The sequence below is a fragment of the Heterodontus francisci genome, chromosome 13 (assembly GCF_036365525.1).
Source record: "Heterodontus francisci isolate sHetFra1 chromosome 13, sHetFra1.hap1, whole genome shotgun sequence".
In the NCBI taxonomy this organism is placed as follows: domain Eukaryota; kingdom Metazoa; phylum Chordata; class Chondrichthyes; order Heterodontiformes; family Heterodontidae; genus Heterodontus; species Heterodontus francisci.
In genome coordinates, this window is record NC_090383.1 from 15686395 (window position 1) to 15700288 (window position 13894).

A 13894-nucleotide genomic window follows, 5' to 3' on the forward strand; every position below is an offset into this window, starting at 1 on the left:
CCAGTAAGGCAAGCAGCACAATATTTACCTTCTTAAAATGGAGCCATGACAAATACCCAGATAATATTAATGAAGCCCATTTTCAGATCTAGCTTGGGCCCCTGGATTAGGACACATACATGGGGCTGGATTTTGCTCCCAGCCCAACGTTGGGTTCCGTGGCTGGTGGGGGCAGCGGGGTGCTGGAAAATCCGAGCGTCAGCAGCCACATTGGAACCCAATGCCAGGATTGCTGGGCCCGATCTTCCCGGTGACGGGGAAGCTCCGGGGCAACCCCTCCGCTGCTCTGCGACCCTGCTTTCCATATGCTAATTAGATCTTTGCATTAATTTAAACATAATCCATAGCGATCTTGCCGTCAGTTCCCGATCTTCAGCGTGATGTGTGACACTCACGCATCTTCACTTTCCCGTCCAGGGAAAGCTGGCACCACGAGGTGGGGAAGGGGTCAATTCTGCACTGTGTGTGGGTGTGGGGAAGGGGTCAATTCTGCACTATGCACTGTGTGTGGGTGTGGGGAAGGGGTCAATTCTGCACTATGCACTGTGTGTGGGTGTGGGGAAGGGGTCAATTCTGCACTATGCACTGTGTGTGGGTGTGGGGAAGGGGTCAATTCTGCACTGTGTGTGGGTGTGGGGAAGGGGTCAATTCTGCACTATGCACTGTGTGTGGGTGTGGGGAAGGGGTCAATTCTGCACTGTGTGTGGGTGTGGGGAAGGGGTCAATTCTGCACTATGCACTGTGTGTGGGTGTGGGGAAGGGGTCAATTCTGCACTATGCACTGTGTGTGGGTGTGGGGAAGGGGTCAATTCTGCACTATGCAGTGTGTGTGGGTGTGGGGAAGGGGTCAATTCTGCACTATGCACTGTGTGTGGGTGTGGGGAAGGGGTCAATTCTGCACTATGCAGTGTGTGTGGGTGTGGGGAAGGGGCCAACTCTAAATTATGTTGTGCTGTTTGTAGGGCTAACAGCCTTTTAAAAATGGCGCCAGCACCTGTTCCTCCAACAGGTGACACTATGAACGGCGTTGCCGAGGCCGCCTCCGCCACATGATTGGGGGAGGGGGGGGTGGCTGCCATGCATGTGCAAAGTGTCCGCCAGGTGCAAGATCACAGTGGTGCAGGCCCCATGCGTGGCAGCCATCATTTTCTGCACCCACTGCTGCTCCCAGCACCTGGAAAACAGGATCTAGCTCGGAGTATGCAACATCCATTTCAGACCTGAAAATGGATATAAATCAATTTTCACCCCAAACTGACACTTTATCTTAGTGCTGTTTGTGGGACGATGGCGTGTGTAAAATGGTCACCATATTTTCTAGCAAAAACAACAGTGACGGTGCTTCAAAAAGCTAATTCATTGGCTGTAAAGCACTTTGGAACATTCCGAGGACTTGTAAGGAGACATATAAAAGCAAGTCTTTAAGTACAATGCCTATACTACCACCACAGCTGAGATTAGCTAACTCAGTACAGAAGAGAAATCAAAGTTGGAGTATTTGTGGATTGTATAGTTTAGTTCCATACTTGCCTTGACCAACACAACCACTGGGAGAACACCATTCTGCAATTCTAATGTGCATTCGTAAGCTGCTGAGATCATTTAACATTAGAAAGTCTCTTTTTATTCTCAATCATTTTCTACAATAGTGGAACAAAATTAAAAGTTGCCTCAGAACACAAGTGCATCCTGACCCCATGATGACATTTTGATTACCTTTTAACTTTGAAAATACTTTCATTTCCACACAGAGGACAAGTTATATCCGATAGCGATGCCTTGATTTATTAACCTTCATGAATGAGGCAGACCAGAGAAAGCAATAAAAGGCACGACGAGTAAGTTATGGCCTAATGCGCAAACAACTTTAGATACTTTTCTCATTTTGCTGTTGCCATGGTATTTTAATTTATACAACATTTAAGAGATAATTTTTTGTAATAGATGCACTACACTTGGCCTGAAGCATGCACAGCTGGGAAAGGAAAGATAAATAATTGCCAGGATTGCCACCCCTGACTGCTACCCTTGCTGGAGTGGACTAGGCTGTGATGTTCCCCACTGTATTTGTTGACAAGAATTTGTTGACAAGACTTGGGTGGGGTCCTGTTACGACCAGGTGAGGAGGGGAATTCATAGGCTCCCCTCTTGCCCTTCCTCTTATTTGACCGCAACAGGGTTTATTCCTTTTTAAACAGTGGTTGTGCTTACCACCTCCATGAGTGTTTTACATTTAACGTGATCGTGAAAGAACCAGACAGGTTTTCTTGAGTTTAAACAAGAAAGAGGTGAGTTTATTATACTTAACAATCTAAACCCGATCTTAAAAGAAATAAAAATACGCTACACATTCACGCACATGTACACACAAGAATCACACACACACACAAATAGATCACAGAGTGAAAAGTAGATTTTATGGTTGGATTAGAGTCCGGAATAAATGGAAATTAAATACACAGTCTGTGAGGTTGGATGATTCTGGCTGGAGTTGTATTCTTGATGTCTTTGGCTGGTCAATGTGCACTTTGCGGCTGGCCTACTTAGCTCAGGATTTTTTGGAGGCAGACTTGTGGGTGGCTGTATTCCCCTGGTCTCTGTCTGTAGTAATCTGTAGGCTTGGAGGATTCACAGTCGCAGGCAGTTTTCAGACTTGTTGTGATATCTGGAGAAAGTCAGAGATGGAGGCGCACAGCCTTTCTGCTGCTGCAAAGTTTGAGTTACTGGCTTCACTCTTTGTTCAAGGAAACTCCCAGTTTTCACAGAGGTGGACAGACGTTCACATGACTGCCTCAGTGTATTCTCTGGAACCTTCTAATGAGATTCATGGTTCAGAATTGGCTCCCCTGGCCCCAGGATGACAATATTTACACTTGGAGTGGTTTGCTTTTTCAAAGTCAAGGTGTTAAGATTACTTTGAATGCCATGCTAATGAAGCAATTTTAGATAATTCAATCACTTAGAGAAAGCCATTGTTCTGGGCCCATGCTCCTTAAACCTCTGTCTCCGGTTAGGGCCTTGGAATGTTAAAAGGTGTTTCAGATGCAAATTGCAGTGGCCACATTGGCTGTCAGTTTTTTAAAAAGTTAACTGCAGGATTTTTCCATTAAAAGTTTAATCCAAGTTTCCAACCAATGAATTAATATTCCTAATTGTTATCCTTATCCTTAAAAACATATAGTTTTTCTTGACTGGTCCACATGCACCATTTGGCAACCTAGCATGCCTGGCCTCACCAGGCATACCACTGCCAATAACACATCCACCAAATGAGGGGCCAGGACTACAGGAACTCCTGACAAAGGCAGATCCAACACCCATTACTGCCCCCTCTTATACTGCTGTCCTTGTAAAGTATGGGTAAGGACTCCACTCCATACAATACCACACAGAATGCCCGCACTAGAGCTGGGGACCTGGATAAACGGGCATTTGGGGGCCCTGGCCTAATTAGCAGCCCTTCCATCATACCCCTGCCAGAGTGCCTGAGAAGGGGCAAGAATTTTCAGTCCCCTTAATTTGATAAGAGTTCTGCACAAAACATTAACCCATCCCTTTTTCAGAAACTGATTGATCTGCTATGTACTTCCAGTATCTTCTGTGTTTTTATTTTTTTGCTTTACTTTGGTAATTTTGATGTTAAAACATATTAGGCAATAAACTATTTTAAATCTCTACCACTGAAACAACATCTGGAAGCTTAGGGACCACTGAACAAGCTCATTCATTGGAATGATGTGCCTTTCCTTCCACAACAACCATCCCCCCACCCCCTTTTATCAGTTATGTTGTGAGTGGAATAAGTTCATGTTAATTCATACTATTACTTGCTTCATTGCTTTGCACCAATAAAAATGATTATTTCCTAAAGACAGATACTTTTTCCCACTAAACTTAGCAGGCAGGTAAAATTGGACAGGATTATAAAATGATGTGTATTGCTCTTCTGATTATATTTCAGAGGTACCTGCAAAAACTGGTTAATTTGAATACATACTATTCTAGGTGCTAATACTGGAAAACTTCCAGATCATTGTTAACATGCAGCCATTAAAATTCTTGGGGAATTCTGAGACAAAAGTATGGAAATTGTAGTTTGCATGTCAAGGGTTACTTGTTCTTCCTAAATGATGTGTTTCACATTTGAAGCTTGTCTCTTCTCTTCCCCTCGCCCCACCTCCTCATTTTCTCAGCCATTTAATCTCTTTTCCTCTTCTCAATGGCTTCCTCTCACTTGTTGTGGCTGTGTAAGCACAGCCCTTTCTCCCTTCTTTTAAAACCACCACAACATTGAAAGGCCTAACTTGAGTCGGCCACCTGGAAGCAGCAATGCAGCTTTCTCCCAGGCCTGGCTCCCTGCCAGTTGCCAGCTGTGCCATTGTATGCAACCATCTTCCTTAATCCCATGCACAGTGATTGTATTAGCACTGTTTACAACAACCTCCTGCTCCTCCTGTGTCCTACTCCCAATTGTCCTCACCTCTTCTTGTTTAATTCTGTTTTGCAAGTTATTAAGCCGTGGAAGTCCATTAATCACAGTTCATGTCTTATGTAGGCCCACACAAGGAAGGGGATGGGGGTGGGGGAGGGGGGAAGGGAAGGCACACTCATTCCACTGAATGAGCTTGTACGGTGGTCCATTCAGATCCCTAACGAGATCATTACCGCTAACTAAATACAAACCTGACCCCATGACCCACTGGGAAATTATGTAGCCCCAGTGCAAGACATTAATATGCTTCCCCACCCCCACCCCTGATAAACAGAGAACTAAATGTGTGATCAAAAGAAACTTAATCACTGCTGTGATTGTGGTAAGCCAGGCCTGACAGGCATTTCTGCAAAGCTCTCAATAGCTGCATCAGTGCCACCAAGCCCGCACCCCACCCAAGATCTAAATGCTTACTGCCAGGCTCTACCACAACAAACAAGCAGCCCCCAGTCTTTCACTGTGTCTAGTGCTGAGACCACCTGGTAGGCTGATTTCAATACAACACTGTCCGACTATTGCTACTTTGTCCCTAATACCCTCCTCTCAGCCTTAGCTGCTAATATGAATTCAACCTAATCCACTGAACCAACTGAACATTCCAGTTTTACACCACTCTGAAGAGGCCAGTTTTTACAAGGGATTACACAATTCTGCTCCTGCCCAACATGACCTGAAAGGAGCTACTGGAAAATAAGTATACTTCCTGCCACTGTCCTCGCATTCCTTGTCATCATTCGACCCAATTCACATTGATCGATTTAAACCATATCTGGGCGTAGCCTGAAGGCCTTTTCACTGTTGAGGAAGCTGGCATGACAAATAAGGTATCTCTCACCCACTTAAGCAGGGTAAATAGTGGGAATGGCTGCCGCAGAAATCTATTTGGCTAATACACACATTAAGATGCTGCCACTATTGCTCCAAAGTATTTCCTACTTTCGTAGGCCAGATCACTCACACTAGATTGAAAAAAAGGCCATGAAAATAAAAGCTTCAGAACTATCCTAGCAATGCTCCATGTTTATTTACTTGTTTTCACCTCGCCGTCACCTTTCTTGTTAGGTAGCAATCTGCTATGTGATCTGATAGGACTAAAGGTCGGACTGACACGTTGATTAAAATTTACCACAGCCTGCTCCAACCTCTCTTTTGTCTACAGGTGAGTGTATCCAACCCCCCATTCAGTAATTAAATGAAGCAGAAATGATGGGAGCATTTGTTTGCCTTGACTTTCCTCAGCCTGCCTGTGAATGTAAAGCTGTGAATATGAAGTGTTAATTTGATGTTCCCACTGAGGATGTCATTGTCAACAAAGACTTCAAAACATGAGGGAGGAAAAAGTTAGCTCATGCAGAAAATGGCCCTTATGGGTTTGATTGTCTCTGAGCATTGGCTGGCAGTGAGCAAAAGCCAACGCTGCTTAATGCATCCTCTGGCAATTAATGAAGCCCGCGTACCTCAGTGCACAGAAAGAATCACCTGAAATGCTCACTTATTTACCTTCACAACACTGCACAAAACCCAGCGGAAAGCTGTTGCTCTTTTCCAATCCGATGATTAATTTGACAAGGGCGAGAAAGTTAAACCATTTAGTCTCCGAAAAGCCTTTTGCCTCTCAAAAGGATTAAAACACGGCATTAAGAGAGGAATGAGGTGTGAAATTGTTTTCCCCACCTGGGGCTTCCTAATTTTATCCCTGTTCATGGTGTATATAAAAAAAACCTTATTTATCAAGCTCATTGCACTTAAAGTCATACACATTTGTATTAAGTATGCAAAGGTCAACAAGGGCTCTCAAGAAACCAATAAAAAAATTAAAGGATGCAGATCTTTCAAATTTATTATACACACCTATATAATACACAAACAATATAACTAGCTTCATTAAAGCATGGCAGATTCACTGTGGCAGGTGCCATAGTTAGTCAACTATTGTGCAAATTAGTAATAAAAACTAAAATGCTATAAAGTGGATGTTTGTTCTTATGTTTTTACTAAAGCATAATTTAAAAATACCAATGATTGTTCCAGATTTTAGGACAGATAGAACTCCATAAGGGGTACAGTAGCAGAATGGGTTTGTTGCTGGACAAGTAATCCAGAGGCATGTACTAATGATCAGGAGACATGAGTTCAAACCCCACCACGGCAGCTGGGGAATTTAAACTCAGTTAATTAAATAAATCTGGAATAAAATATAAGTAATCAGTAACAATGATATGTAACCACCAGATTGTCATAAAAACCCATCTGTTCACTAATGTTCTTCAAGGAAAGAAATCTGCTGTCCTTATCTGGTCTGGCCTACCTGTGACTCAGGACCCACAGAAATATGGCTGACTCTTAACTGACCTGTGAAATGGTCTAGCAAGGCACTCAGTGGATCAAAAAGGCTATGACCTTCAGCATATATACTGCAAGGTGGCAGCTCGCCACCACCTTCTCAAGGGCAGTTTGGGATGGGCAATAAATGCTGACTTTGCCAGCAACACCCACATCCTGTGAAATAATTTAAAGAGTGCATCTTATTTAATTTTTACAGAAATTCCACCAGCCACTTCCAAAATACCACCGTTTACACCATTTGTCTGGTATCTCTACTGAAATTACAGAGAAACCCTGTGGAAATACAACTCCTTTATGTCTTAAGTCTAAACTACTTTCAATTTATTTACTTTTAAAATTCTAGCCATTGAATAAAATAGAGGCTTCTGTGCAGATCTTAAAGAAGAAAATTCCTTGAAAAAATTCAAAAAGAATTCTTCTCCACTACAAATTTCAATAATTTACAATATCAACAAATTTGCTCAGTATCTGCAAGGTAGTGAAATGTAGCTCGTACAATTGCAACTCTGGACAGTGTTAACTCCTTTTCATGCATTACATTCTGGGTAATAGGCAATGTTCCCGCTAAGGTGCACGGCCGTAACCCGAAAATTCCCTTGCAATGGCCTACAATTCGGCCCCAAGTTACCACATGTGTGCAGTCATGCAAAAAAATTTAAAGGGGCTGCGCACTTAAACAAATCACCCACGCAATCCAAAAAAAAATTAGAGGGTACATTGGTAATGGGTCACATGTACAACTTTCCATAGAATTATGTCTCTAAGGAAAATAGATTTTACATAAAAACCAAAATATGATAAATTCATTTTTTTGCTACAAACTGCAAATTCATAGGATATAGTTTGAAACACATAGAGGTCTCCCTAGAAAACCCTGAATCTCAAATATGCCATATTGAGCAGGCTCCAGGTTCGGTGTCACCCCTACAAAAAAGTGTAGAAAATCAGCCACTGAGTCTGTTTTGAATACCTCCTGGTAGTGAATTGCAGATTGACATTTGTCTGGCCTGCAACCTCAAGGGGATGGTGCATGAGGAAATCTGAAAAACAATTGATCACAAAATTGACACTACCAACAGGAGGAATGGAAATAACCCAAGGGGAGGGTTATATCTGGATGGTCTTTGACAGTTGTCTGGCATCAAACTCTTGGTGTCCTCTTGGCTGCACATCAGGCTAACTGCATGAAGAAGATAAAAAGGGGAAACTTACTGAAATAAAGTGGAAAGATAATGTGAGAGGAGAAAATTAAACACAGCTGAATTCTTCAAATTTCCTCCCAACCATGCTGAAGTACAGACCCTAACTGCCCTCTGCTACCTCAGCCAAATCACTATTCTTAATGCACTGATCATGGATTTTTAGCCATCTAAAACCAAGGCTGTACTGCAGTGCTGTTTCCTCTCTCCTTTCTGCCGCCAACATACTACTCTACACATGCATCACCACAACGCTTGACTTCTCTAATGCCCTTCTTCAACCTTCTGCAAGATTCAACTTATTCAAATCCAACTGCACTAATGCCCACCCTCCAGTTACTTTTATGAGCATCGCTGACTCCAAATGCCCCAGCATGTTGATCTCAAAATTCCTGTCCTGCTTTTGAAATCACTCTGACTTCCACAGAAATGAAAATCAGTAGACGTGTATAATTAACGGCTGATCCAATGTCGCCATTTTATACTATCAGCCAAAGTCAAAATCCCCCCCAACCCCCTCCACTGACAGGAATGTTGTGAACTGTTAACTGTGGCAGGGGAGAGGCGGAGGTAGGGAGGACAAGGGAAACAACAAGAATGAGCCCAATTTCATCAGCTAACTTTACTTAAAAATGAACTAAATGTTAGTAGTTAACTGCAGTGCCTGAGGTGGTACTTAAACCATACAGATTACAAAGGTTCCTCCATTTTTGATCCTTTGTGCCAAATTAGTTGATGCCAACCATGGAGGCATAAGGACATTGCAATTAGTCTCATCGCCCCAGGTAGATTCCAAATCCTAATCGCTAAAGAAAGTTCTCTGTTGGAAAACACACTTGTGTGGGGGATGAGTAAGGACAGGATTGCCATCCTTTACATTAGCACCCTGCCCCTTTTCCCGGTCAAACACTCAATGGATTCGAAGTTCCTCAGACCCATGGTATATGTATGGCAGACAAGGCTTAGTGGCCACTTGAATCATCTAGCAATTAGTTGAACACTTGTCAACAAACTTGCTGGAGTCAGCCGTATGTAAACATTTTCAGCAGGATTCCAGTCTGTGCTTGGAAGCTCACCACGGTGGGTGGGGCAGGAAATGCATGGTGCTGTAAGTGATTGATATCAACACCAGCTTAAAGGGACAGGTAGTCTGGGAGGTAGAATAATTTTTCCAGCCCCCAATGAATTGGGAAAATCTACTGACGTAGAATTGTGGATCCATTGTGCCTAAATCTACCTTTCATCTTGCCTTCGCCTTTTAAATGTTTTGTGTCATTCTGCCTCTCTTAGCAATGCTGGGCACCTTTTAGGTGATCTAAGTAGTGTGCAGTGTTACAAAGGAAGGGATATGTGGCAGGTGGTTACAGTCCATCAACACCAACTCATTGGAGCACAACTGCTCACATTTGGATGGGCACCACTATTGTACAGAAGTGTCAATGGAAAATATATCAGAATCAAAATGGGTGGCTATTTGGTCTCACGGTTCCTTCTAGATTTTTCACCCTCACCTGTCCATTACCAACACTAAGCCAGCAAAAGCAACACCTGAAGAAAGGAACTTGAGTGAGGAACTAAAGAGTTGCTTAGTCCTATGCCTTCAATATTTCTTTTAAAAGAACATGTACAGGATGTGTTCTAGCTTCCTAATGTTTGCTTAGAATATCCTGCAGGACTCCCCAATCAAAGTGGGAGGCAAAACTGCTCTTTGGTTTCAACCAATGATGCTGTTCAACTAATTGCTAGATGGTTCACACAATCAAGCAGCCCAGGTATTTTTATGCACATTGAACTCAATGTGGAGGAACTCCACCACCTGCAAGTTCCCCTCCAAGTCTCACACCATCCTGAATTGGAACTATATCGCCGCTCCGTCACTGTCGCTGGGTCAAAATTCTGGAACTCCCTTCCTAACAGCACTGTGTGTATACCCACCCCACATGGACTGCAGCGGTTCAAGAAGGCAGCTCACCACCACCTTCTCAAGGGCAATTAGGGATGGGCAACAAATGCTGCCCTAGCCAGCGATGCCCACATCCCATGAATAAATAAAACAAAACTACCCAACTGCTGTTTGACATCTTTTAATAACAGCAAGTTATTATATGGTGAATTCCTGGCACAAATCTGTCGCTTACAAGACTGGAGTTTGGAATGTTGGGTACTGATCTTTAACATTAAAAGCAAAATCAATATTACTAAGCCCCCTCTTATTGCTCATTATTAAAATAAACAAACAATCTGTCACCACGACATCCCACAACAGATTTTTACACTTACTGGGTTGTAAATTTGCATTAAAGTCCAGGAAGCAGTGAAAAGGCAGTTTGAGTGGATGCAAGCAATCAGAAATCATTTGCATTACTGATTAGGTCCCGAGAATTGCAAATTTCTGTGAATTTAGTACGATCGTGCTTCATGGTCTGTATCAGCACAAAGGAATGAGGTTCATCTATACTGAAGGTGCAGTCTAACTGCAGCACAAACAAAAAGGACACTTGTACTGTACTAGCACCAATAATACTTATCAAAAACCTATATTAATTCTTAAACACATAAACAAACAGAAATAGGCGTACTCGTATTCATGCAATAGTTTCATTTACCTTAGTCAGACATATGTTTCAGAAGGAAGAACTGCTGGAAAGATAAAATATTGATTCAGCACCATTTAATTTTCAAAAATAATAATTAAACTTGCAAAGCTTCACTCAGCAGATACCTTATTCATCAGGCAGTGCAAACAATATAATTTCTCTCCGTCTGCCAACCGTCATCAGGTGGCATTAAAATGCTATGGACACAGAGCTGAGAGAAACAAGGACTGTGACCTTAAGTTTAGAAGATTACATTTTATTGTTCATTTTGAGACTGAATGTACAACAAATAAAATAGCAATAATGTACTGAATATGTGGAACATGGACATCTTTAGTAAAGGAAATTGCATATTTTTAGGTGTAATATTTTTTATTCTTCACAAGTAGTCACTCTAATCAATCAAACCCAGTATGAAAAATCAGAGTGGTAGCTGAATCAATTAGGATTTTTTTTGATACAGTTATATATAGGAACAAATAAAGACCAACTGTTTTTGGTATGGTTTTCCATATAAATTGCAACCAACAGCTTGGTTAGCAACCAAATGCAACCAAACTGTAAGCAACTAATGAAGTGTTCTTTTGTTTGGTTAATGTTAATCTCTAGACATTTACAAGCCTGGGAGATCTCTCATGACATTAGTCCTGAGCAGTCTGAGACCTTTTCCTTCCAAATTTTCCTTCCGGGATCAGTTAAGGCTTCTGTCAAAGGCAAGTTCTCATGCTCTCGTGTCTCCGACAGGTTCTGATATGGAATGAGGAAGTGCCATAGTCCTGCAAAGGCACCTGGGCACTCGCGAGAAACCAAGACTGCAAAGCCAGCAATGTCACATCGCATACTACATCAGCGCAGATACACTGACATTGGTGGGTCCTCGTGCACGATTAGATAAGGTGGCATTGAGTGAACAGCACGTCATGAGTGAGCAGGAGGAGGTGAGAGAGGCAAAAGCAACTGTGGACAGCCCCTTCGGAGGATGGAGGACAGACACAACCATGTTCAGCTGGGCTCAGATACAGGGCCTCATGAGTCTCTACCTAGACCAGCAGCAACAGATGTGCTCCCACCTCTCAGAGTTCCCTAAGCCAGTGTGGGGTCATGGGCTGAGAATGGAGGAGTCCATCCAGCTCATGTGCGCCACCATGGCTTCGGGCTTTGAATGCATAAGTTCCTCCATTAAGAGAGTGGCCAACTTCATGGACAGCCATATGTGGCAGCACTGAGAGTGGATGCAGCAGCAGTACACTAATGTGCACAGAATGCATGCTACACTATGGAACATGGGCCAGTGGAGCTAGTGGTGAAGAGATGTTTGGAATGGATGCCAATTGTTCCCTTCCAGCCACCCAGAGTCCCAGCCTAGGGCTGAGACAGTCACTGAGGAGGATCAGGGTGCCATCTCTCAAGGGTTGTCATCATCATCATCGGCCTCCTCGGTCCCTCTGACCAACTATGCTGCTGGACCCAATGACTGAGGCTGCCCCTGCATTCATTCCAAGGAAGCAGCCTCCAGATGTGCCCACAGGCACCTCCACATGCTACTCAGCCAGAAGCAGAGACAAGTGAACAGGCTGCCTCCACCTCCTCCAAGACCAGAAGGGGACTGCCCTGTAGATGTGGCCGAGAACAGAGGCCACCCTATCAGGCAGAGCAATGAGTGGTACATTGGGGTTCGCTTCACTTTTCGAACACAATGTAAATATTGACACATGACACCAGACCTGTGAGCTTCTATTCTTTAATAGGAAGATTGGTAAAGAGGGAAGAGGTGGTAAAGGGAAGCAAGGGTCATTGAAAGTGGACAGTGAAACCTTTGAGAGATCTGCATTAGTCATTAGCGGTGAGTGGATCTATTTAATGGATCTCACAGGCAGCTCAAAGTGAGTTCCAGAGCATACAGTGCTTCTGGGTTAGAAGAGCTCAGCTGAAACGTGCCAGGATTAGATGCTCCCTAATGTTGATGGCATCCTGATGAGACCCTCGAGTCCTGCGTTGGGCCCAGCCACCTCCATGTGCAGCCAGGGCATATCTGTGTTCTGCATCTTCCACCTCCTGTTCCTCCTCTTCCTCCGAAGAGCTGTGCCCTTCCAGGGCCTTACCCTCTTTAAGGTGCACACCTCTCCAGAGGGCCATGTTATGGAGCGTGCAGCAGACTACCACAATGCACAAAACCCTTGCAGGAGGGAACAGCAGGGTGACACCTGACTGATGCAGACTCCAGAACTGCATCTTCAGAACCCTGATGGCCTGCTCGATGGTGGTCCTTGTGAGCAGATGGCTTTGGTTGTAGCGCCATTGTGTCTGTGTCAAGAGTCATGTAAAGGGATGAGTAGCCATCTCTTCAAGGGATATCCCTTGTCCCCTAGAATCCACCAATATAGTTTGGTGGGGACGTGGAATGAAGAGCTGCGGAGCCCTGCTTTGCTGGAGGTTCAAGGAGTCATGGCAGCTGCCAGGAAAGCATACACATGCAGTAAGTTCTTGTTATGGTTGCAGACCAACTGAACGTTGATGGATTGGAAGCCCTTCCTGTTGATGAATCTCACTGGCTGGTCAGTCGGTGCCTTGATGTCCACATTAGTACCATCAATGATGGCCTGCACCTGAGGGAATCCAACTGCCCTTTGTGCCTGTGAGGCCCCATCTGTCTGAAATTGGATGTACTGTCTGGCTTTCGCAAGTAGGGCATCAGTGACCTGTGAGATGCAGTGCTGTGCAGCCACTTGCGAGATGCCAAAGAAATCCACGGTTGATCCTTGGAAGGAGCCAGAGGTGAAGTAGTTCAAGGCTACTGTGATTTTGACGGCCACTGGCAGGGCATGGCGAGCAGTGCTGCCAGGTGTGAGGTCTTCCGAGACGAGGGCACAAATCCCTGTGACCATCTGCCTGGAGAGTCACAGTCTCCTGCAGCTTTGATTCTCTGACATGTCCAGGTAGCTCCGCCTTTGGCAGTAGATCCAAGGCTCTGTTGCCTTCCTGCCCCTCATCCCTCTCCTCTGCTCTCCTCATGCCCGGGGCTCTGCCTCTGCTGCTGAGGATGTTGATCCTCATTGCCACTAGACCCAAGATCGGAGAATTGTGCTCCCAATACCAGCCTTCCTTGTGCACAGCTGGACTCCCAATAATGTGTGGCGGTCTTACCCCTCCTGTTATGCCCCCGCGATACCGGGAGGGTCACATCCCCTGCAATGCCCAAGCATGTACAGACCACATTCCCACAACCTGTGCACACCCAATGGCACTGTGTGCCAATGGCT

At 44.2% G+C, this 13894-nt stretch overlaps 1 protein-coding gene across 8 annotated transcripts in view; it reads right to left on the bottom strand.

The window, feature by feature from the left end:
- LOC137376757 (bifunctional protein GlmU-like) overlaps positions 1 to 13894 on the bottom strand; it is a 66850-nt gene that overhangs the window by 25811 nt on the left and 27145 nt on the right. For 4 of the 8 annotated variants that reach the window (XM_068045746.1, XM_068045749.1, XM_068045748.1 and 1 more), the window contains 2 exons: positions 10644 to 10677; positions 7912 to 8018 (listed from right to left, as the gene is read on the bottom strand). In XM_068045746.1, the coding sequence (XP_067901847.1) occupies positions 7912 to 8010 (99 nt within the window). In that variant the 5' untranslated portion in view covers positions 8011 to 8018; positions 10644 to 10677. Of the gene's footprint in view, positions 1 to 7911; positions 8019 to 10317; positions 10453 to 10643; positions 10678 to 13894 lie in introns of those variants that run through there. The other 4 variants (XM_068045751.1, XM_068045750.1, XM_068045744.1 and 1 more) reach the window with 3 other exon arrangements.